Source organism: Sphaerodactylus townsendi, linkage group LG05 (genome assembly GCF_021028975.2).
Source record: "Sphaerodactylus townsendi isolate TG3544 linkage group LG05, MPM_Stown_v2.3, whole genome shotgun sequence".
Taxonomy (NCBI): Eukaryota; Metazoa; Chordata; class Lepidosauria; order Squamata; family Sphaerodactylidae; genus Sphaerodactylus; species Sphaerodactylus townsendi.
The window spans coordinates 61,492,261-61,518,311 of NC_059429.1; the positions used below are offsets into that span (position 1 = coordinate 61,492,261).

The 26,051-nt window shown below is 41.3% G+C and overlaps 1 protein-coding gene across 2 annotated transcripts in view; it reads right to left on the bottom strand.

Annotated features, from left to right (window-relative positions):
• NFIA (nuclear factor I A) overlaps window positions 1-26,051 on the bottom strand; it is a 620,753-nt gene that overhangs the window by 161,656 nt on the left and 433,046 nt on the right. For both annotated transcript variants that reach the window (XM_048495977.1, XM_048495978.1), the window contains exon 3: window positions 9,066-9,131. In XM_048495977.1, the coding sequence (XP_048351934.1) occupies window positions 9,066-9,131 (66 nt within the window). The remainder of the gene's footprint in view (window positions 1-9,065; window positions 9,132-26,051) is intronic.

Genomic DNA, 26,051 nt, shown 5'->3' on the forward strand with positions numbered 1-26,051 from the left:
TTAAGAACCATATTACTCCAGTCTCTCCATACTGGCTGCTTATGTGTTTTTGGGACAATTCAAGGTGCTGAAGTAGACCTTTAAAGCCCTATAAGGCTTTGGACCAGTATAAGTTCCTAGTATCACCACAGTAATCTCTCAGGATGGGACAGCAAGAAGGTTCTGTGGGCTTGGCACACAGCAGGCCCAAAGCCAGCAAGCGCTGCCCCAGCACGGAGGGAGCTGGGTGCCGACTAAACCTTTTGCACCTGCCTCCCATGTACCACATGCCATTGACAAGCCCAAAGCCTAGCTGGGTAGTGGCCTCATATCAGTGAGCTGCCATGCGTCAGCCAGGTCCTTGCGCCCAGCCTGCCTGCAGAAGTTTCATGGCTCTCTGATAGCTGGGCCACACTGAGTGGTTTCAGGCCTGCAAGCAGGCAGTCCTGGCATGGAGGGAGTCACTGGGTGCTGTGCTGCAGGAGAGGCCAGAAACAAGGACCCAGCAGGTGCCCAGCGCCCCCCCTCAATGGGACTCATTTGGCATGCCTCCATGCCTTGTTTCTCAGAATCCTAGGAATGAGGGAAATCAGATGTAGAGAGTCAGGGGATACCCTCAGACCAGAGGAAATGGTCTATGATTCAGAGGAGATGCAAGTAACAGAGCCAAGCCCTTCCCTGCCAATCAAGTGAGTTAGATGGAAGAGTAGCTGGGAGAGCTCCTGGGCAAACCCTAGATGAGCTAAGTGATGAGCCAGGCTGCATTGCATGGCACAGGCAGAGTATTAAAATATTCTGGGGTAGTAAAAGAAGTGCCCTCATTGGAAGCTCTGGATATGGGTGTTGGCTCCTGAGCTAGTCATGCAGTCACATGGGAGGGAGGACAAGTTGTGGTGGGATCCTATTCTGAGTGAAACCCTGTTTCTATAAACCCTATTCTAGCTTCTTATTCTCATATTGGGCTGTAATGAGTAAACAATTAGGGTATGCTCCATGCACCCGGTTCCATGCTCCACACCCCCAAACTTTGTTCCCATAAATTAAATTCCACTTAACTCATGAATGGGTATAAGTAGCCTTGTTCCTAGCCCAGTCTAGTCTCCTTGAACCCACCCCACCATTTGACCTGGGACTGTCTGACCAGCCACCCAGCCTGCCTTGACTTTGAACTGCCCAAGGACGCCTCTGCCCACCTGACCTTGGACTGCCTGACCACACCTATGCCTGTCACCCATCCAGACCTCAGACTTTCTGATATGGCATAGCTGAAGCCTACTTGCAGCACATCCCAAGTTTGGTGGAGACTGGATCAGGGGGTCCAATTTTATGGGGCACCCTCTTCTGGAGCCCATAAAATTGGACCCCTGAGTCAATCTTCACCAAACTCAGAGGTTCTTGTAAGGATCATCACCTGCAGCTGTCCCACAAATATTTCTGATAGGTTTTACTAGATGCAAACATTTTCAGATACTTTGAAAAAAAAAACATTAAAAAATTCCACCATACTTTTTCCAGCTCTGCAATGGCCAGAACTGGCCACAGTACTCCAAACGTGGACACACCAAAAATTCTTATATGGATATTTAAAATACTGGTTGTTCTATTTTCAGTCTCTTTCCTAATAATCCCAAGCATATTCACCTTTTTCTCCGCTGCAGTACAATAGGCTGGCATTTTCATTGAGCTATCCACTATGACCCTAAGACCTCTTTCTCTCTTACTATCAGCAACCTCAGACTCTATTAAAATGCAATTAGAGTTGGAATTTTTTGTGCTAATGTTCATTCCCTTACATTTACCTACTCTAAATTTCATTTGCCACACTGTTGACTGTTCATTCAATTTGTTGAGATCTTCCAGGAGATCCTCACTGTCATTTTCAGTTTTCACCATGCTGAATAATTTGGTGTCATCTGCAAAGCTAACCACTATACTGCTTACTCCCACTTACAGATCATTAATGAACAAATTAAATAGCACTGGCCTCAATACTTGTGGGACCCACCCCCCCGCACCCACTGCTGTCCTTAGTTGCCTTCACTGAGAGAGGTGCCCATTTATTCCTACTATCTGCTTCCTTTCTTTTAGCCAATTTATAATTCATAAAAGGACCTGATCTGATATCCCATGAATACTAAAATAAGATTCTTCAAAAATGTTTACAGGCTGACACAGAACACTTTTAAACTACATTACTTATCACATCAAACATGCATGTAAACTTTCTGTATCTAGTGAGTGAAGCAGTGAAACTAGGTTCAGCAAGTGTGTTGTTAGGAAAGTCATTCACTGATTTCTACTAAAATCTCCTTTTGAAGATTGATTTTTCCTAATAGTATAAAAAAGATAGGGTAAGGAACAGTAATTATACTATTCTGTAGTTAAGGCCAATCTACATACAACACTTCTTCTCAAAAGTCCCCCCCATCTCCCCGCCCCCCCCCCTGAAAAACATGTTTTTAAGACTATGATTTGGGCAAAAGACTGGCAGCTGGAGATCAAGTACTTAAACTTTTCTTTCAGATGGTTTTCTTTCTCAAAATTACCACATTTTTCTGACCAGGAAAAAGAGATAGAAAACCACATTCCCCCACCCACTCCGGGTGAGAAGCACATGGAAGGGGATCTCCTCACATCACAGCATTCTGCCACAACTGTAGTCTCCCACAGTTGCTTCTCGTTATTGCAAAAAAAAATAAATGCTGGAGCAAAGTTACCCAGAACTGTACAATACAGGTAGCGTTACACTTCATGTTGGATCAGAAATGTCGATAATTTTATACTATGGGAGATAAAACAAGGAAGACAAAGTAGGGAAAACACATCTGGAATCAAATGTACCACAAGCAGAACATAGGAACTAAAACTGCACACTAGCAGATGACTCCAGATGATAAAATCAGTGAGACAAGTCAAATTCCCATCATATACCCAAGAGTCATCTCCTATTTACAGGGTCTGGGATACCCAGTTTCTAGTAAAATAATACAACTATCCTTTCACTTATATCTCCATTGAAAATAGGTCACCCCTCCTTTGGTAGACAGGTTCTGAAGGGCATATGGTCTTGAGCGAAGAAGCAAGGTCTGGTTAAATTAAGCAGAAATCTGCAGTGACAGAAGGGGTTACAGTCACCTGTTCCCCCTCCAACTATATTCTTCTGACTTCCCTGGCCTGTTTTTCAAGAACATTTTTTGAGGCTGAGCTGGGAAAATGAAAGTCCATTATTCACCAGGGAAATTTCTGCATCTGCTGGGATGGTTGCATTCTGTAAACTGGAGATTTCCGTGGTATGGGATTCAAGCTGTTGGCTTCATTCCTCATCTGCAATGAGGGCCAAGGGTTGGTATAAACGAACTAGCAATAAAGCCCATTGCAGGGTAAATGCAATGGGTACTAGAAAACTGGGGGTGTAGATCTCCTGGGATGTTGCCCCTTTCTGTGTTTCCCAAGTCCTGTGCTGCTTGGGAAGCAGGGAGGGAAGCAGAGAAAGCCTGATCCTCCATGTGAAGGATTGGGCCTTCTCTGCCCCCTCCCAGCTTCCTGCTGGGTCCAGCTCATTCTTTTGGGGGTGGGTGTAGGCGACTGGGTGGGCTGGTGTCTTGTCAGGTGAGAGCGTGCTTTGCTGCCGCTGCCCTGCAAGGCTATGCTTCTTCTTTGGGGGGTGGAGAGGAAAAGCTGGTGGGGGACTGGAATGCTGGGTTCTGATGGAACATGTGGTGATTAGCTGCCAGTGAGTTGTCACCATTTTTAGGCAATTATGTCTAAGGATATATCAAAGATGTCAGAGTGCAACATATGTATATTTTGTGACAACATTTCTTTAACTTGCTGCATGAATGTAGACCTCAATCTATAGTTTGGGGCCAACTGTTTGGGGCCAGCTTGTCCCTGCAGCTCTGCAATATGACAGAAGCTGAAAGGGGGTAAGAAGGGACCTACAGCGGCAGGCCCCGTGTGAAGGCGGCCCCACAAGTGGCTGACGCTCTTCAGTCGCTTGCACTGGAGAGTGCAAGCGGCCCTGGGGCTCCACCGGCGTCATAAATGCCAGTGGGCAGCCGCTCCCGGGGCCCGTGCAGAAACTGCCAGGGTGTTTGTTGAGAGAGAGAAAGGGAAAGGAGATTGTAAGCCCCTTTGAGTCTCCTTACAGGAAAGAAAGGGGGGATTTAAATCCAAACTCTTCTCTTCTATTTGGGGGAGTTTTAATCCACTAATTTTTTGTATAGATTTCTACAAACTAGGGAGTTCCTAGGGAACTGTGTGGAGGATCTGTCCCTGGCTCCATTTTGCTAAACCACATTCTACAGCCCAGTTTAAAATTAGACATACAATAACTGATGATAAGATGATATTGGATGGGGTGACACATGTGTTATAGGTGATTTGCTTCTATACAGTATAGCCTGACCTACAAGCCTAGGTGAGCAGATGTGTAATCACCCAGTTTCTGGAAGGCCAGTTCATTAATAAAAGATGATGATATGACAAATGTGACCTTTAAATTTCAGAAAGAAGAACCACCCCTCCAGTCAAGGGTCTGACCTTTAAAAATAATCTTCCTCTTCCTCATTGGTTTCCCTTTCTTGCACCCTACTTTTCTCTCAGTGACCTATACAGTTGGGCACAGATTCTTAATGTTGAACTGCTTCATATCCATTTCATTCTCACTTACTTTATATTGTTTATTTCACGACTATTCTCTCTTTAGGCCTCTTTTTATTGGCTTCTCTTTCCCAATGTGATGCAATGGCTGCAGTTTCAGACTAGGATCTGACAGCCTGATTCAAAGTAATGAAATTCAATGGATGATCTTGGGTCAGTCCGTGTCTTCTAGCCTAATCTGCTTCACATGGTTATTGTGAGGGTTAAATGAGAAAGAAAAGAATCTGAACCTGGTATGATACCCTAAACTGTTTGTAGAAAAGGTGAGCAAGATACAGATTTCCCACACTTCCTTCTTCTCACTACCCAGTCCCCCATTTATCTCAGCTATTCTTGTATACTTTCTCTGATACGAAATGCGGAATTCTGTAGTTAAGAATATATGCAATCATGTCATTTAGTTTCAATAATACTCACAGTGACCTTCTTTGGTCAAGAGGATAGTCTCTACACCCTTTTGCACAACCACAAAAATACTCAAGGCTACAATTTGTTTTCCATATTTCATATCTATGCGAGCTTCTAGATCAGTGGTGGCGAACCTTTGGCACTGAAGATGTTATTGACTACAATCCCATCAGCCCCTGCCAGCATGGCCAATTGGCAGGGGCTGATGGGAACTGTAGTCCATAACATCTGGAGTGCCAAAGGTTCGCCACCACTGTTCTAGATCACCACTTAATCAAAATTAAATATTTGAAAGTCCAGGCATATTACTAATTACTAACCTGGTCTCATCTTTGCTTTAATACTGAGGTCAAAAGCCTCCCCCATTTAGCCCTCTCTGAACGGCAATCCTCCGAATGGTGGAAATGTATAGAGGCCAATATAACCTCTTTAGTTCTCTCCTTAAAAACCTTTTTTATGCAATCTGCAAATGAAATTTGGCTATCCCTAAAAAGAAGGCTACTGGACCAGGAATACCAGTTGCTGTTGAGTGCAGCCAGGACATTTTGCTCTCCCTTGCACTTTGGAATCTATCCTGAAATTAGCCTCACTGCTAAATATCTATCCCAACTGTCAGAAACTAGGCAGAGATGGATCATTACTCGAGCTAGATGTAACGCATTCCCCTCTGCGGTTCTTAAGGACCAACAGTTGAATATTCCACTTCAAGATAGAACATGTGCATATTGTCAGGATACTGTTGAGACCCTCAAGCATATTATGTTTTCTTGCCCGAGGTATGTGTTACCTAGACTCTCCCTACTTGACCCGGCTCTGGGGAATAAAAAAAGTTGTTTGGAGCATACAAAGACTATTCACCTGCTGAATAATAGCAATGGCGGAATAACTGGAAAAACCGCTGAATTTTTATTAGAAGTGCTCAAGTCAAAGACATAATGGAAGCTTGACCACCTCTTCTGAACCAACCTTACGTGCTTTGTCCAGTTTTATGTCCTGTTTTAACACCCGCTCTGTCCTGTATTTTGTTTTATTTTTACTGATATGTCTAATAAAGGTCAGTTGAAGTTGAAGTACTAATTAACCATATTAACATTCCATGGATTTGGTGAAATATCAAGGCTAAAATTAGCAATGATGGGGGAGATTCCTCCTTCAAATTGTACCATTGCCACAAACACTTTACATTGCCTTATGTAAGCCATTCCCTCTAAAACAGTCAACTGCAATATGCAGATAGTGGCCTATCTTACAGGGTGGCTGAGAGAACTTAAAGTGTTATATAAATGCTAAGGTTCAGTATTCAATGGGAGGGTCTGAAGGCACATACAAAACAGCACTAAAATAAATTGCAGTCAACTGAAATTAATGAACTGAAGCTAGACTGCTGGATTTTTTCCCCCAAACATTCTTTTGACTCATGAAGTTAAAGTATGCCCAATCCCATGAAAATAAATAATTAAAAACATGAATGAATGAATTATTAAGCTATATTAACAAGCACAGTACAATTTACAAGAACGATGCACAAACTAGTTTTGTAAGTTGCTGAATGTCATTGTTTGAAACTTTATACTGCTAGGAAAAACAAGGTGCCTTTCATTTTCTAAGGAATAGCTAAGACGCTTGCAATTTAAAGCACAAATAATGTGTTCTAATATATTTTTTAAATGTTTGATTTGTACACTGAAGACTTTTTTTTAAAAAGGTAAATATTTGTTGTTTTTAATGTGAAATTAATTCAGCAAAAACTGTAGAACAGATGCACTAATAAATATTGTCCTGTTTGCATTTACATCTAAATGTAAGACATTTTGTAGGGTAAAAAAACTCTTGCAAATTTACAATTAAAACTCTTATAGGCCGTTTCCAAATGGCAAAATTATTCCTGAGCACCACTGGTTTTTTTAACCTGGGTCTATTTTATCCCGGGGTGTGCGTCCGCATGGCTGCCCGTTTTTTGAAGGAATCCGTTGAAATCCAGGAGGAAATACTTTAATTTCTTTCACATGAGCCTGGGACTTCTGTATTTGCTTTGGAAGCATATCTGAGCATGCCTGGTGTCCCGTGTTCTTAATGGCTGTTGTTTTTGAGTGGCAGCTTCAATGAATGTCAGACGGGGAGATCAGACGGCTGGGCAGGAAAAATAAACCGGTCCTGCTCCCGATTGGTTTTCACACGGTAGCAGGCACAAGCAGGATCACACAGGGATTTTTTTAAAAGAACCTCCAAACTGGTGATTTTTGAAAATCCTGGGGTAAGAGAAATATCACAGGGCAACATCGGGCCAGGCCTGCTTTAGCACAAGGAACCATGCGGAATGCTCAGCTGCACAGGGATATTTTTCTTGCTTAACCCAGGATATTTTGACTGTGCAGAAACGGCCATAGTATCAACTTTTGGCTGTGAAACTGCAAAAAAATATATGGCTGATCAGAGATGCTGCTGGACTTGCATTCTTACACATATTACTTCACTATCCCAGTGCCAGTCTTTTCAATTGTCTATAAATTACTGTATTGTGAGGTTATCACATTGTTCTGCGATGTCCTGATAGACTTTGCAAAGTGCAACCGTGCAAGTACATGACAGGAAATTACGTGACATCAAAGTAAAGAGATAAGAAGAGGAGGCCCAGAATTAGGTCCTTACTGGTGACAAGGCCAGGAACATGCACCATAGAATAAGAACACTAGGACCAAGAAATCAAGCCAAGCTCCAGGAAGTGTACATAGAAAGTAGCAAACCAGGGATCAGAGCCATGGAAGAATTATTTTCACAAATGAGTGCCCTAACCTCACTGTATGCATACAAAGACAGGCAAGAGACATAGTGGCCTTTGTCTGTACATAATAAGTCCTTCCAGAAGGAACTGAAAGAAAAGAGGCAGAACTATATGAACGGCAATCTTCCTGAAGGTCCCTATGCAAATGCTGGCCACTAATCAGACTCTGATAATACAAACACATAAGTACATGGGCAGCCCAATCCAGATGGAGGACAATCAGTGTGTTTGATCCTTCTGCCAGTGCAAGGGGCACTTGTGCCAGCAGAGGAGGCAGAGGTGCTGGTGGAGGGGGCAGAGGTGCTGGCGCCTGGCTGCCCTTCAGTCCCACTGTGGCAAAAGCCGGAAGTCTCACCTGTGGCAGGGCTGTGCTGGCTTCTTGAACAGAAGCATCCAAGGGTGGGGGCAGGCTGGGGAATTCCTGGGGGTGAAGCTGATATTTGTTGGCCTTCACCCCAGGTTTGAAACAGTTGTATTGCAGCCCCAGTCCTGGACTTACAACACTCTTTTGGGTGGCATAAGTCAACAGGCCTGATGGAGGACTTTCTGGCAGCAGGGAGGGTTTTTGCTTTTTTCTCCTTCACCATACCTTTAAAAAGTCCATTGGAGGCAGCCTTCACAGAGCCACCTCCAGCCACTGCAGCACAGTCCAGGAATATGGATTCAGCTGTTAAAGTATGTAAATATGTCCAGTACTATTAAGGAAGAGATAGGCAACAGCCACCTGCTAAAGCATTTTGCTTGGCATGCAGGCCAGTTTCCCACACAAACAATCAAATAAAACTCTTAGATTATAATAATCATCTCCCAGACCACTGTATTCCCCTTTGCTGGAGCTCAGGGATTGGGGGGCAGTTGTTCCAATGGACAAGATTCTAAGACACAGTCTTCATTCTCCACCTCTGATGCCTATTTCATTTCTAAAGTCATGAGGATAATGATCATATATCCCCCCCTCTCATTCACACTACACACTACATATATACATACAGAGACACATTATACGCTACACCAGTGGCGTAGCACCAATGGGACAGGGGGGGCACAACGCCCCGGGTAGAGCGGCAGCCGGGGCATGGTGAGGCTGTTCCGGGGCGGGTGCTGCCGCGGCAGGGGCACAGTTTCTCCTTGCTCTGCCTCTGCACTACACACACACACACCTCTCTCTCTCTCTCCCTCACACACACAGACATACACAAAACAAACTTGAAAACACAGGTAGGTACAAACTTACCATTTTCTGGCTGGTCCTTAATATCAGCATCACTTGGCTGGCTTGGACTTTCTGACTGACTTGAATCTGAAAAATATAAAAGATGGCCAAAAATGACAGGATTTCACTATGGAAAGGTGGCAGATGTTCTTCAGAGGCTGCATATTCAAATGAAATGTCAAAAGCAGGTTTTGATGGGCATCAAATGAACATAATTCCAACTAGAGATATCTAAACTAGCCCTTTAGATTGTGGAGTCTGTAACTATGCAAATACATGCCAAATAACTAAGGAACATGCTTCAAAGTTTGCTGCAATCTCTAAAAATTTAGAATTGATTTACACATGCATCAGAATAAGGTAAAAATAATGTCAGAATACTGTGGTGGGAGAACGACCTGTGAGTGGAGGAACACCTTTTGGAATGCTCCTCTTACAGTGGCCTACAAAGAGAACATCATCACATTAAATAGAAAACTAGCCCAGCAATTGTGGAGAAACCTTTTCTCCCTCCATTCTATTTGCGGGGGGGGGGGGGGGGGGGGGGGGGGATGTGAAAGAATATTGAAAGTTTGAATTCACTTGCTGCAGCCTGAAATGGTGCAGCCCATTCAACCACCTCAGCAATTTTACTACCTTCTACTCTCGTCTTTCCCCAGAGTCCCTGTGAACACAATATGTTTGTTGAAATCACCAAGTACTTTGGCACAGTTAGCACCACTGCTAATGTTTTGGGGCTACGAAAGATTATATTTTACAGCAAATTTTATTTCTAATGTTGTCTTATACAAGCATGTTAGTAATGTCTTTCTTCAATTAAATGTAATTATTAATTAAATAAATGATTATATATATTTTAATTCACCAGAAGTTGTTAAGCTGTAGCAAAAACAATCTGCAGTTTGGCCATACTTCCAACAGAAGAACAGTCAGTGCAAGCTCATACACCTGTGGTAAAACTGAATGTTTTACTTCTGCATCAGCAAGAATGACAACACCACCCTTGAGATACTGAAAAACACTGCTGGAGATTTTGAAATGAAGAATGATAATTTATTATGTTTTTTTAAAAAAAACCTTGTTGCTTTTAAGCACTATGAAGAACATTTTGAATATTCAGGATTTTTAAACCACTTTCACTATGGATACATTTGTAAAAGATTAAAGAACAATGATATAAATTAATAATTAATAACTAATATAAGTGTACAGAAACATCTCAGATACTGCATCTAAACATAAAAATATCCAAGAATGAGTTTCAGTTTTAGAGCAATGTGGAATTGTGTGTCAAACACATTGAAACACAAATGAGGCAGAACATCTGAATATCAGATTTTCAGAACCCCATTGTTTAATTTAATTGGGGGAGAGGGAAGGAAACATGAATATTCCAAAAATTAAATTTTCATCCCCCACTATATAAAATTTTAATATTGTAGGAAAGCATGCTTATTTAATCACTGTAAGATGGAACTTACATATAAAATTGCCCAAACCTGGGCTATTGCCAGGTTTATATATTAACCATATTCCTTGCTCTTACCTCTCCTATCTCATGCTGAAAACTGTTAAACAGTAGCTTGTCCTGCCACAATGTACAAATGTAGGTATGATGTTTAACCTGATAGTATTACCACCCACCCCCACCTGTCAGTTACCAGGATTCTAAGGCCAGGTGAGACCCTGGTTTCAAATCCTGGTTATTGTAGGAAAGGGTTTCATATGGCCTTAAAATGCTGGTAGCTGGGGGTGGGAGGTAAAATTAATTGATGGTTAACCTGAGTGTCTATATTTATGTCTTAAGCAATCTGGGTTAGTAAGAGGGTGTATGGTGCACACAACCCCCCCCCCCAATGTGCCAGATTCATGTATATTTTTCCATAATCATATTTAAATGTGATGTTCTAATGCATGCTTCTTTGAGAACAACTTCCTCTGAATTTCAGTAAGACTGTCTTCAGATTCAAACCTATTTATAGTTGTACTGCATGCAGTGCTTACATTTTGGATGCTATTCTTTCAAGCATACTTCTGGGATGGGGTAAAATAATGTACATGTACAACATGAAAAAACCCCAGTCTACATATCTTTCTTTTCACCCTTCCAACATCCTTTGATTATTGCGTAATATAACTACAATAATATTGTAGGGGTAAAAAGGAAATGAATAAAAACTGCTACATTTCCTAAAGAATTGTTATGCAATACAATACAGAATGCTTTTTGTTAGTCTTAGTCCTCCATGAAATCTGAATATTGCAGTTTACACTTTGCCTTATTCATGAAAGTTTTATACATTAAGTAAATCTAAAAATATAATTTAAAAATAACATATAATGTTGTTGTTTTCTGGAAGAATAAGTAGATGAGCTAAGATACTGCCCCACAAAATTTCACTTGGGTTTAGATCCTATGATTAAATGAAAAATCTTGTTCTCATGGAAAGAGCTTTGATCCATCACATCATATCACATCACATGGCTTGCTCCATTTAAAATTTTTAGATTTAGCAGGAGGAAGTCCTAGGATCCAATGCTTGAAATTTGTATCCAAAAGTCTATGCTCAACTTGAGAAAATCATGGAGAAGGTAAATCAAGCAAAGTGTTTCAACAGTGTAATTCAGGCGTGTCCAGCATGTCCAGCTATGTGGGACCAGTTGGGGCTCTGCCTAACAGAACTTTTCACTGGCCACTTGAGATCTCATGGGATTTTAAGATTTTTAACAATCTTGCCTTGACAACAGCTGCCACTGCAACAGAAGGCTCTTCACCACATAAATGAATGTAAATTGTGTGTCAACAAGATATTTTTTAATCATATGCTCGTTTAGAAAGGTTTTCTGTCAAGCAGAGCTCCTGCCTGAAATGATGAATTATTGGAGTTTTGTGTGTGTGTGGGGGGGGGGGTGACCCTTCCCCAGCCTGATGGCGCTGAGTGAAGGGCCAGCCTCTTTCTTGGGTGATTTATGGCCCATTCCAGTTCCTGATATTCTCGGAGTAGGGGGGGGATATATGCTACTCTACCCAGACCTCGTGGTTGGACAGTTGGGGGACCAGCTGCAAGTGGCCAGCCTGGGTGAGCCAGCTTGGCTTGGACCTGGGCTCCCTGGTCCAGACCCAAGATCGCTCTCTGGCTCTCTTTCCCCTCCTTCCTCCATCTCTTCTTCTCTCCCCCTCTGGCTCACTCTTTGTTTTCCTATCTCATTTTCTTTCTCTCTCCTTGTTGCTCTCACTGCCCCCATCTTTCTCCTGAATCTCCTCCCACCTCCCAGTCCTGCCTTCCGAAGACCTTCCCCCACCTCCTGATCAGGCTGCAGACCATCATCTGCCCCCTCCCAGGTGCCAGTGGTTTCACCTCCCTTTTAGGCTCCGAAAGGATGGAGCTGGTCCCCTCCTCTCACAGCTGCGATGGAGCTGCCTGCCTAGCAGGCCAGCCTGGACCCAGGGCTTTGGTGTGGAGGCCCAGGACTCTTGCTGGCTATTGTACTCAGCCTGCTGCCTTCCCTGGCTCCCCAGGGCAAAGGTGGCGAAGGAGGTCATCCCTGGCCCATCATCCTTTTGTGTACCCACCCAACCAGTTTTGGTTAGTGGGGTGGGGTATCAGGGTGCCAAGTGGCTGTGGGTTCTAGTGAAGAAAAGGAGTCTGGTAAGGCAGCAACTGTCTTTTTTTCTCAAATTTTGTGGTTTATTTATTTATTACTTAAACTTTTAAACCACCCCATCCCCGAAAGGTTCTGGGCGGTGTACAACACAAAAATATAAATACCTCCTGTGACAGGCATTTTGTGGTTGCACCACCACCCTGAATCAGAATTCCAGAGCTGACTGCAGGCTCAAAAATGTTGGAGATCCTTGACATAATTGTTTTTAAAGTTGTGCTCAGACGCCAAAGATAATTTGACACATACCAGTACTTCAATGCTGAAGTATAAAGAAGAAACCTAAAATGCAAACTTTCTACAATTCAGATCAGTTGGGGTTTTTTTGGGGGGGGGGGTGATGGTGGTCACAAGGTAAGGTCCTATTCTATGGGAAGATGTATGTAACTTCTATTATTTTGCATTTCTAAAAACCACAAAACTTCAGCTGTCGTTACTATGGTGTTGCAATATAATTTCCCAATATTTAAGTTATGAAAATTAAAGATTATTGCAATAAACTTTTGAATTAATATTGCATCCAGGGTCACCATTCATTTACATTTAATTTCTCCACTCCTCCCTCTAGACACATACATATACACAGAGATGCATGCAGAAGGAGGAACAACATGTCACCTCATCATCTTGCACACTTTTTGACTATTTTTTCAGTAACTTTTTGTTGTTTTTGCTATCAGGTCATATCTGACTTATGATTACCCTGTAGGGCTTTCAACACAAGAGGCATTTTGCAATGGTTTGTCACTGCCTGCCTCCACATCATGACCCTGGTATTCCTTGGAGGTCTGCCATCCAAATACTTTCCAGGGTTCACTCTGCTTAATTTCTGAGATCTGATGAGATAGCTTGGGCTATCCAGATCATATTCCACCGCTACGTTCTATCTCATATAATAAGCAGCTTTAGAAATAGGATATAATGCAGGATCTAGTTGGAAATCTTTTTCAAATCCATTTTCACTGTAGAAATAGATTTCACTGATGTGTTAAGACAGGGCTAGTAACAAATCTTACAAAATTACATAAACAGAATCAACAAAATCCAACCAAATATACAATTTTTTAAAAAATGTATTCATTTCAGTGAGATTATATTAAGCACAATTCAGTTCTTGAAGTTAATGATACTTCAAATGGATTTTGACCAGTATTCAAGTTTCAGAGTACTGAATTACATGGAACCACAAGAAATATATTGAAGCAAACTGTGTGGAAGAATATGTTTGTATTTTATGTAGGAATCCAGTTTTAAGAAACCTTAGCTGATAGATCATTACAAATCTCACACTGTTCACAAGATTTAAGAAATCTATATAGAATTTATATAGCACCTTTTTAAAAAGTTATGCAGTGATACCAGTGTAGTAAGCAATGAGTAATAACTGAATATAATTCAATATTATTTTCTATATTAATGAATAAACTGAGTAACTGATGAGAAAAATATTCAGCTTCTAATATAGCATCAAATCTGTGTTCAGGTTTACTAGGATTTTTTAAACTCTTACAGATAGAATTTCTAACTTTCACAGACATCGTAATATTATATCAAAATCCTAACTCTAATCCTGAAACTTTATCAGTCACTGAAACCACAGAAAGCTGCAGCCTCTTAGCTAACCTGGTGGCTTCTTGTTCTTTTTTATTCAGAGTCTTGTCTTCTGTTTTTCTAGTAAGAATTTGGGAGCATTGATAGTGAATTTATAAATCTGTTAACGATCAACTTCAGAAGGAATCATGATTGTCTTGGTCCATAAAATAATTACTTCTATAGGGAAATAAAACTGAAATACATATTTGCAGAAGACTATGAATAAGAAATTGAAATAAAATATTATAAAATGAGAATGTAGATCACTCACTCAGTTGGATGTGTCAAAATGTATTTTGCTGGTAATATGAACTAAATAAATGATATCCAACCTGTGGTGTTTGATCTCAGATCTTTCAAACATCCAAATGATCACTTGTTGTGGGTATGAGAGTGCAATATTTAGAATGTTTACTGAGAATGTAATTTTAGTGAACTCAACAAGAACAACTTTTGAATAAATTTGTTGAGGATTACGGTGTAAACTTTTTTCTTTTTCATGGAGACAAGGCACATGATGGAGCAGGAAAATCCAAAAGCATTTATAGGATAATATACAGTGATATAGAAGGTAATTATGTCATCCTAGCCATCCCTGTGGATATTTTAAAATACGTTACTGAAGTGCCATGACACTGGTCCATAATCCAAAAACTTTCACATTATAAAATAATGTTAGAGTTGTGCTAAGTGATCTTTCATCAGTAGATGAGACTGAAACAATACACTTCTCCCCAAAATAATCTCACTCTCTACACCATAGGTGTCAAACTCGCGGCCCTCCAGATGTTATGGACTACAGTTCCCATCATCCTCTGCTAGCATCATGCTGGCAGGGGATGATGGGAACTGTAGTCCATAACATCTGGAGGGCCGCGAGTTTTACAACTGTGATCTACACCTTTCCCCAGCCAACATCAACACTCCAATAGGCACAGAGGATTGATCCCTAACAAGTATTAGTTAGCCGAGAGCAGCAGCTGGTACAGTTATCTGAAACAGAGCAAGGTCTCCTGCTTATTTGTTAGGCTAAAATATTTCTCAGAATGTCTTGATGAGTGTATGAGGGCTAGAAGATCTGGAAACAATAAACTAGGATAGGGAGAAAACAATGGGTGTCAATTTGAACATGATGTAGCTAGGTAGCAGATAAACCCATATTTCAAACAGCACACCACAGGGATAAGTCTGTACTCTCTCAAGAGAATTTTTGATGTGCAAGACAACCTTACAGCCCAATCCAGATTTTGGGGTGGGGGTGGGTGAGCTGTAGGATTGGAGGAGAGCAGCGCCTACACATTTTCCCCCTCTGCCAGTGCAAGGATCACTTCTGCTGCTGGTGAGGGGAAAGGGGCTGGTAGCAGGGCACCCCTCAGCTCTGTGGCAGCGAAGTCCAGAAGTTGGGGCCACCGCAGAGCAACACTAGCATCTGGTTAAATGCTGGCATGGTGTGTGTGTGGGGGGGTGAGGGTGTTCCCAGGGTGGAGCTAACTTTAGTTGGCTTCCCTCGTGGCTTTAGAGCTAGGACACTGCGGCTTGGGGCTCAGAGTTATGGGTACCGTAACTCCATTAAATCCCACAGAGGGTTTCCAGGCAGCAGGGTTTTTCCCCCCTTCTTGCCTGCCTCCCTGCATCACCTGGAAGCCTTCTGTAGGTGGCACAGCAGTGGCAACATCCCTGGCTGCCTGGGGGATTTGGATTGGGCTGTTAGGATACTTTCACTGCTGCTACCTAAAAATGCTCTAACCTTCTTTCTCTTCTCCGCATAGGTGTTTGTGGATAAAATGAAGGTTTTCCTCCCTTCAACCCTCTTAACTCAAGCCATGTTCACATTATCCTTCAGCAACACAATTAGCTTCAGTGTTTGGTTCAATATACTATCTGTTCTAGCCTTGAATCTCAAAGTTCTTTTTAGCAAACAAGTTTTAACCTAACAACTCTTGAGAAAAAGGTGCTACACAGTGGCAAAATTACAGGAACACCAGTCTTATTTTTATGAGAGGACTTTTAATTCCCACACATTGGAAAAGAGATTATCTTTGTTAATGGAAATGTAAATCAAAGCTTGCTGTTGTTTATTCTAGACAGACATTTGTGTGTTAAGTCTGTTTATCAGGCAACACACTAAGCCAGGATGCAGTCAGCCTTTGTGAGAAGATGTATGCAAATATATTTCCCAGGAGTCCTAGTCACAAACTTTTGTTACCAACCCCCCTTGCCGCCGACTCATTACTTTACCAGTAACATTGTACTAAGCCAGCCCATACATAGATGAGCAAAAACAACTAGCTAGACTATGCTGATGAGTATGAATGAAACCAAAACATGTGCACACAGTCTGCTGCCCTTTATTCTAAGCAGACTTTGTGTATTACATCTGTTTAGCAACCAATACTTTGTCTGAGTTGTTGAGCTTTGTAAGAGGTAATGGCACAGAATTCCCATAAACTCCACTATAACGTCTGCACGCAAAATCATAAGAAATTATTCTGATTATTAAAAGGAACTTAAAAACCTATATAAATCACTGTATCCTTATACAGAATAATTAATTTTTTCATTACTCCTTTTTATATATTTTAGTTATCAATCCTTTTGTAAATAAATGCCTTTGCTTTAATTCTAGAGAAGGCTTCATCTACAGCAGCAAATATTAATTTTTGACAATACAGACTATTATAAAGGGTTCCTCTCTTTAAACATTCTTCAACATAATGCAACTGTGCTTTAAAAAAATTCTGAAGGACAGAAAAATCTGTAACCCAAAGGAATTAAAATAGAAGTTTTCAGGTCTCCCCTTCCCATTACTCAATTAAACACTTCAGACTTCACTTGTTTGTATTCTCCTCAGTAGTGCCGTATGCATCAGCAACTAAAAACAAAGAAACTTTTAGCTGCTCAGACAAAATGCAGAAGCTCCCCAAACAACGAAGCGGGGGGTGGGGGTGGGGGTGGGGGAGGTGGGAAGCATTCAAAAAGTCTGACAGTCCATTCAATATACGGATGATGGCCATAATGCATCCAGGGTCCCCTTGCTAATTAAATATGCATTGGCACAGTTTTGATCGATGCAAGCCATGGATCAGATGACACACCTGCAAAATCGTGAGCCCAGAGCTCCCAGGGAAAAAAAAGGGAAAATACAGCCTGTCTCCTTATCTTTGTTTTCAAAGGCTCTCAATTTCTGTGCTTAGATATCTAATTTAATTCTCTCACCCCTCAGCAAACTGGATTAGGAAAGTCAATACTGCCTTTGTGCATCGACAGGAACACACAGCTTTCCTTTTATTCAATTTAGCCATGACCTTTAGACAAAGATAATGACAACTGTCTAAAAGAAAGGTACGGCTTCAAGGAAGAAGCTCTTGAGGGGGCCCCCTTCAGCCTCCTGTAGTTCCTCCACTCTACATTTCCTTGTAAGATGAGTCAAAAATACATAAAAGCCCCCCTTTTTGTAAGCAGCTAATGTTTGGGCTAATCTTTAAAGTCCTGTATACTTCCACAGACAAATTTCTGCTTAGCAGCAAACTCCTGAATTCAAAGTCAGTTGCTAACTCTCTGCCAGTAAAATTGAACAATGGCTCCAACAATAAAATTTTTAAAGGCTGGGCTTTTTTAAATGCTACATTCAATGACAGACCTGAAAGAAAGAATATGGAGCAAATTCCCTGAAAATATAATTCGGGAGAAAGTATTTGGATGTCTTTATCAAACACTTAATTTTAAATATAGCTGTAAAAAATATAATGCAAAATTTTATAAGCTATTCCCTTTCCCTGCATATCAAATTTGTTGTGGTGTCAAAAGGGATAGAACCAACCTGATTTCCCTCAGTCCACTAAACCATCCTTGGGTGGTAACAAAATGTTCAACAGCTGTAGATTACTAATGGACATAACTGACATTCATATTTTAATTGGTTACTAGTAATCTGGAAATTCTTCAAACCAGCAAAGTATCATTCAGAAACTTTTAAACGTATATGATATACAGTTTTTAGATCCCTATTGCTTCATGTTAGAATATGATTTGTAATCACAGGTCCTTATTTCTCCAAAATAGGCCACAACAGAGAAGGAAATGTATTACAGAGAAAATATTATTGCAAATCTGGACTCCTGAATATCTCAGTCTACAAAAATGCAAAAAAGAATGCAAAAATGCAAAAAAGAACTACCAGAAGAAACAATATCTGCCCATGTATCAAAGAGAAACATAAACTCATATTTCATCACCATAAAGTCCAAACTGAAAAAATATATATTCAAATTAAAGACTCTGTCCTCTTACTGATTTTCTGTACTCCTTTACAACCCATTATTCACTTCTATGAATTCTAATATGATTTAAATTTATTGGGTCATTAAAATTTTTAGAGAGCTTCCAATTGGATCTGTATGGCTTTCCAGACATATGAAAAGCTCAGTTTAAAATTAATTGCAGTACAATAATTTTAAATTACTTCACACTGTACTGATCTCAAATGCTTTGAAATATTTGAACCATTCTGTTTAAAGCCATCAAAGTTCTGCTACGTATGAGGTCCAAAAAAAGAGTTTCAAACGCTGATTGGGCCTTTCATGAGCTATGTCAAAAAGCAGGTGTTCATACAAGGATAATTGTAAATTTCAGTATTCAAAACTTATTGTTATAGATCTTTTCACTCTATTGGTTTTTCTCAAACTTCTAAAATCTCTATGTAATCTGAATTCTCTTAAACTGGAAATATTAGTATATATAGTAGTTAACGGCCCCCCATCTGCAGATACTTAAATCTGCAGATCAGCCATATACAGACATTTTTCTAAAATTTGGGGCATTTCCAGATTGCAGAAAAATTGGAACCCAGGAAAAAAAAGGGGAAGGTGAAATCACTCAAAACAAAAGAGAATCTGTCTGGGCATTCATACACAACGCACCTCTTTTGGAGCTGCCATGCTCCTGCTCTCCTTTCTCCAAGAGGAAAACAAGATGTTCCCCACAATGGTGGGATCAGAGGCTAAGAGCCAAGCATCAGCAGGGCTAGGCACGGAAGAGGCAGTGTCACCACTTTACCTCCGCCCCCTCCTCTCCTGTTAGGTCCACATCTACCAGACCTATGGTTGAGAACGGCAACAGTTCCCCTCTGGTTGGACTCTCTGTCCCCTTTCCATCCCCCCTTCCTTTTTCTTGTCTCCCTTTTCCTACCCCCTTCTCTTTCTCTTCCTTTCTGTCTTTGAGAGCCAGCATGGTGTAGTGGTTAAGAGGAGTAGACTCTAATCTGGAGGTTTAATTCCCCACTATTCCACACAAGCAGCAGACTCTTATCTGGTGAACCAGTTTGGTTCCCTACTCCTATTCCTGCTGGGTGACCTTGGGCTAGTCACAGTTCTTCAGAGCACTCTCAGCTCTACCTACCTCACAAGGTGTCCATTGTGGGGAGAAGAAGAGAAGGAGTTTGTAAGGCACTATGAGACTCCTTACAGAAGAGAGACGAAGGATCTAAATCCAAACTCTTCTTCTTTTCTTTTCTCACCAAAAGCCCTTTGGAGGTGGCGGGGCAGTACAGGCAGCTCTGGAGGGGATGTCCATCTAACATTAGAGACAGCCTTTGCAAATGACAACATTTTAATTCTTTTTCCTCCCTTGAATATTTTATTAGTTCTTGAACAACTTTATTAAGTCAGAAAAAAGAAGAAGAAAACCCCAAATGCATTTACCATAAGGACTCCCAATTTCATCTGCACTGAGTATTAGGACTAAAAGATATTAGCACTTGTTCTTTAATAATATAGGTAAAATTGAATCTCTGATAAACATCTGAGTTCTCTCTATTAGATCTTATTTTGACAATCCCTGAGCCATCAAAACACCTGGTCATCAATTTATTTTTTTCTGTTTTTTTCCAAATAATCCATCAAGGATTTCCAGTTGTCCAAAACTTGAACTAAGTTCTTTTCTTTAAATAATGAAGTAAGTTTGTTCATCTCTGCGATGGATGACAGAATTCAGTTCTGTGTTATTTTGCAAAGTATGGTGAAAACTGCTCTGTATTCCTTCTTCCAGGAGACTCATGACAGAACTCATGAGTCATTTATCTCTTATATATAGTGAGCCATAATATTTATCAGGGAAGGGAATCCCAGTTAGCAATATGGAACAAATAATGGCAGAACAATGACAATACCAATTCTTTATAATGATCAACTGGATTATATGGTGCATTTACATTTTTCGTTCATGCCAGCTCACATATTTGTTGCTCGCAGCAATGTGGGACTTCTTTTTCTCAACCTAGTTTTAGTCCTGAGCCACGGAAGTGACAAAATGTGACAAGTTTAGACAGGGGAGGTTGCAGTGTCACAGAGTTGCAAGTCACTCCTTCACCCCGACACAGTTACATCTTGATTTAAATCAGACACCATCCCTAACTTATATGTGAGTGGGCCAGACTTGAGAACAAACATGATCACTCTTCATCTTGCAATGAAAGGTTCTCAAACATAAAATCTGTTTTGCACTGAAGAACAATTGTGATTCCATGAAAATTATTCAGATTACCGTATATACTCGCATATAAGCCGAGTTTTTCAACCCTGTTTTAAGGATGAAAAATGCCCCCTCGAGTCACCACTTACCAGCAATCACAAGCTGCTTGTTGCTGCCCTCCCCAGAGGGCAAAGGGGAAACCCCCTCAGCCAGCCGGCTCTTCAGGCCTCTGCTGAGGCTGGGGGCGTGGCCTGGGACGACCTCCCTGCGGCTGCACAAGCTGCTTGTTGCTGCCCTCCTCAGAGGGTGAAGGGGGAACCCCAAGGCATTCTTCTGAGCTGGAGTTGTTTCTCTGAGCTTCGTGAGTCCCCAGGAGGTAGAGCTCTCATTTGGGCAGTGACTCCCCCTGATGTCACTGCCCAAATAAGGAGCTCCCCCTGCCTCCCGGCTGGGGTTTCAGGAAGCCCAGCTGGCTTATACACGAGTCAGTACATTTTCCCAGGTTTTGGTGGTAAAATTAGGTGCCTCGGCTTATACACGGGTTGGCTTATACACGAGTATATATGGTACTTAAAACTGGCAGGCTACCCAACAGCCTTGACAGTAGTGGCAGTGACTAGTTACAGTTTTAACAAAAGCTACCTTAAGTCAAAAAATAAAATAACACTGTCTAAAATGCTTCAAAAGAAGTCCTAGACAAAGACTTCAGCACAAAATTGAGCCTTCATAAGGGAATCCTATAAAGCATTGGAAAAATAACTATTTGATAAAATCTTTGTAAATGAGGATATGCAGAAAACCTGTGCAGCTGATTGCAAGAAATGACATTTCATAAGTTTCTTTAAGGCTTGAGATTCTTAACTGTTTCTTCTGGCACGCAACAAAACCTTGGCTTTGTTGGAATGGATGCTAAATGGTTGACACTATGAGATGAAGATCTTGCAGGCCACACCATAAAACCGATTTGTAGATCACTTACACACTGCTGAAAGGATGATTTTGTCAAAATAATTCAGGAAAAGCTTCTTTTTTTTACAATTTCTGTGTAGAGCCTATCTAGAAACTTTTACCTAAATAAAGTAAGAAAATGTACACCAAATGAATGGTCAATGGTGAGAGGTATAAGCCAGAAAAAAAAACTCCTAACCAACATGCCTTCAGACACAAGCCATGTAGATAGTCTTGCAGAATTCAGACCATAGTCTGCCATATGATCTTATTAAGGATGCAGCTAATCTTTGTGTCACATGAGGACAAGCTCTATCTAATGAGTAATAATCCTGGTAAACTCTTGAGATCATGATGACAGCTGTAGAAACATCAACATTTCTTTTCACTGTAGTCTCCACCTGAGTGGCAGAAGGCTTATCTGGTGAACCAGATGTGTTTCCGCACTCCTACATTCCTTCTGGGTGACCTTGGGCTAGTCACAGTTCTTCAGAACTCTCTCAGCCCCATCCAACTCACAAGGCATTTGTTGTGGAGAGAGAAAGGGAAAGGAGCTTATAAGCCACCTTGAGTCTCCTTACAGGAGAGAAAGGAGGGATATAAATCCAAACTCCTCCTCCTCCTCCTCCTTCTCCTCCTCCTTCTTTCCTTTTGCATATGAAAGCAGCAGTTTTAGTCTATTTTATTTATTTTGTATTCTTTATATACTCCACCCTCCCCTGACACAAGTCGGGCTCAGGGCAGCTTCCAACAACAATCATACACTAATATGATTTCACATCAAACACCATGCACTTGCAATAAAATTTCTTATGAATAAATAAAACCCATCCACATTAAAACATAAGATTCGATTCCATTATCTCATTGGTACTATCAATGATTGTGGTCAGATGTGTGGGGGAAGGGGAGAGAATAAAAGTGGAAGACCAAGGAGGGAGAAGTACCAAATATAGGGGCACCAAAGTTTTCAATTGGTTTTTAGCTGCATTGGGCTGAATTTTTATTACATTGTATATTGTTGTTATGTGAGCTGCCCTGATCCTTGCCTTTGGCTGGGGAAGGGTGGGACAAAAGCCCAAAATAAAGTAAAAGTAAAGTAAAGTAAAGAAAAGTAAAGAAAGAAAGAAAGAAAGAAAGAAAGAAAGAAAGAAAGAAAGAAAAGTATACGCAGTTTAGATTTATAGAGCATTGCTGTTCTCAACTACAGGCCTGACAGAATATCTCCACCTCACAGGTCCTGCATAACTAAATTAAATCCCACAGGGCCCGGATCTCACTAAGAAAGAGATTTCCACCAGGCCAGAGTCAGAGCTGAAAAAGCCCTGGCCCTGGTCAAGGACAGATGGATAACTCTGGTACCAGGGACCAATAGGAAGTTGTTTCCTTGACAGTTTAAGGTTTTGTGGAGGTATAATGGGAGAGGCAGTCCCTTAGATGCAAGGGTCCCATACCATTTATGGCTTTAAAAACCTTAACCGTGATCTGGTACTCAAGCTGGAGCCAGTGCAACTGGCAGAAAACAGGTTGTATACGTGCTCTCTAAAGGGTCCCCATAACAAGCCACATGACTTTAGGATCAGTTTATTTATTTATTTGTTAAATCTGATGTCCCACCCTACCCTAGCACAGACTGGGCTCAGGGTGATTAACAATAAAATCATTTCAATATAAATCTCACAACAATAAAATAATCACATACGATATCTAACAAATATTATAAGTCCGTTAAAATCATTAAGGTTGTAATTTCTGAACCAGCTTCAAGGGAAGTCCTATGTAAAGTAAGTTACAGTAATCTAATCTGGAGGTGACCATTGCGTGGATCACTGTGGATAGATCTGAATGGACCACATAAGAGGCCAGCAGCTGGGCTTGACAGAAGTAAAGAAACCCCAACCTGACAGTATTTGTGATCGGGGCCTCTAAAGATAGGGAGGCATCCAGAACCACACTCAGACTCTTGACTGAGGAGGTTGGTGTTAGCTCAACTCTACCAAGTGTGGGAAGTTGGATTCCCCATTTTGCACCACTTCTATCCAACCTCCATCTTTGCTGTTTTAGCCATTTCAACTTCGTAGTCAGCAAATCAGCCAGGTTAACTGGAACAGTGTCTGGCTATCCATCCATCCACAGATACAGCTGGATGTCATCAGCACACTGGTGACATTCCAGTCCAAACCTCTGAACGAGCTGAGAAAGGAGTATAGGTGTTAAAAAGCACTGGGGAGAGAATTGCCCCTTGCAGGATAACACATACCAAAGGATATCATGATGAAACTATCTCCTATAGCAACACCTTCTGTCACCAAATTTGGAGAAAGGACTTCAGCCATGGAAGAACTGTCCCCCATAATCCAATATCAGAAAGACAGTGGGTCAACAGAGCATAGTGGACCTTGTCAAACACTGCTGACAGGTAAAGCAATATCAGCAGTACTGACCTGCCTCAATGCAGCTGCCTACAGAGGTAATTTATGAGGGTGACCAGTACAGTTTCCATCCCATGGCCAAGCCTGAAGCCAGACTGACAATATCCTCTTTTCTCAACAACTATATCAGTGCTGTGATGAGAGTATGGAGACTGCAGGATGTGTGTGTGGAAAGTTCCCTTACTTCCATCCATGACTTATAGTTTTCCCATTCGCTAGTTCCTCTGGCAGCAGCTGTTTCAAGGTAGGAACCCTTTCCAAACCATTTTCCTGGAAGACAGGACAGGTACCACATTGAGGAGCTGTGCCCCAAAGAACCACAGGTGACAGATGAAAAAGACACACATGGTGTCCAAGCTACTGAGCATCCCTATGCTAAGGTCATATATGATGTGAAAGAACCAATACTTATTCTAACCTCAGACATAATTAGAAATAGAAAGGTATGCAACAAATGCAAAAACAATTTGCCATCCAGGAAGACTGAAGGAAAGAAAGAGGCATATCTTTCTTTAGTACTATTCAGCTTGTGGTGCCATGAGAAATAACCCATGTTCATGGAGTAGCAGCAGAAAACACTTCACAGCTTCTGAACACAATCACTCAAAACTTATATCAACTGAGATCAGGCAACTTACATTTTTAGTAAGATTATTAGTGACTTTACTGATATTTTCCATGCAAACTGTTACAAAGAAAGTACAATTCTGAACTGATTTATACCATTTAAATCCACTGAAGTCAATGGGTTTAGAAGGGCATAATTCTGTTTAGGGTTATACTGTTAGATTTACAAATGTCATACTACCTGACAAGCATGTTAAAGGGCAGCCCTATCCTACAGGCCAGGTGCCTGGCTGCAGTGCCATGGTCGTGCCAGCCCACAACTCCCATGGAAGTTTCCCGGAGGCAAGGAGTGGGTGGAAAGGTAGAAAAGCCTCCACACTGTCAGGAAGGCCCCATCGGGCTTAATAGACTTATGTCATCTTTTTGGTGGCATAAATCATAAGTCTGGGCTGCTGATAGAACCCAGGCAATGGTCAGGAGGGAGCCAACTAGTGTCAGCTCCTTCCCCAGCCATGCACCCAGACTACCCCACTATGTCACCACTGGGAGCGCAGGGACATTGCCATGGCATCCCACTACTGGGGAGGGTCATGGGAGTTGCAACCCAGGAATTTTGTCACTCAACTGGGAGGTCAAATCTGCCAGCTCAGCCAGATGCCACTCCCAGATGAGGATTCACACACATACCCTTTGGATGGGGCTGACAGTTAAAACATTTTAAAAGAAAAAAATTAATTATTATTTTTTACAGTTTTGCTTTAAGATACCCTGGCTGGCAACATTCTCTCAGGAGAGCCCTCTGCAGGATTTTGAAGTCATTTCTGAGCACCATTTCTAAGCTTCCAAATCTATCAGTTCCCTAATGTGCTTTACCCAGTACTGTTTCTGATACTTGTCTTTCCTTTAGAAATGCTTTCTTCAGTGTTGCAACAATGGGTTGCAACAAAGGTAACATATTTAGGCAGTGGAGCTCAGATTTTGTTCATCCATATAGGGATTTTTTTTTTAGGGGGGGATCATCAAGTCAGAGTTTTGAAGAAAAGAGACAAGGTTTGGTATTCCTTGGCAGTGTCCTATCCAAGTATTATCCAGGGTTGATCCGCTTAGTTTTGAAGATCTGTGGAGCCTGGGTTATCCATGTTAGGGCACAGGGATGATACAGATTCTAAACACATGGTATAAAAAAACAAATAGACAGTTTTGTCATGTTGTACACAAAATGTATATGTGTACATACATTTTTCAAATACATCTTTGCAACCATGAAGGGTAAGAGCCATATATCAAGAAGTCCATAGAATATCATTTCAGGTTTTATCGATATTTCACGGCATTG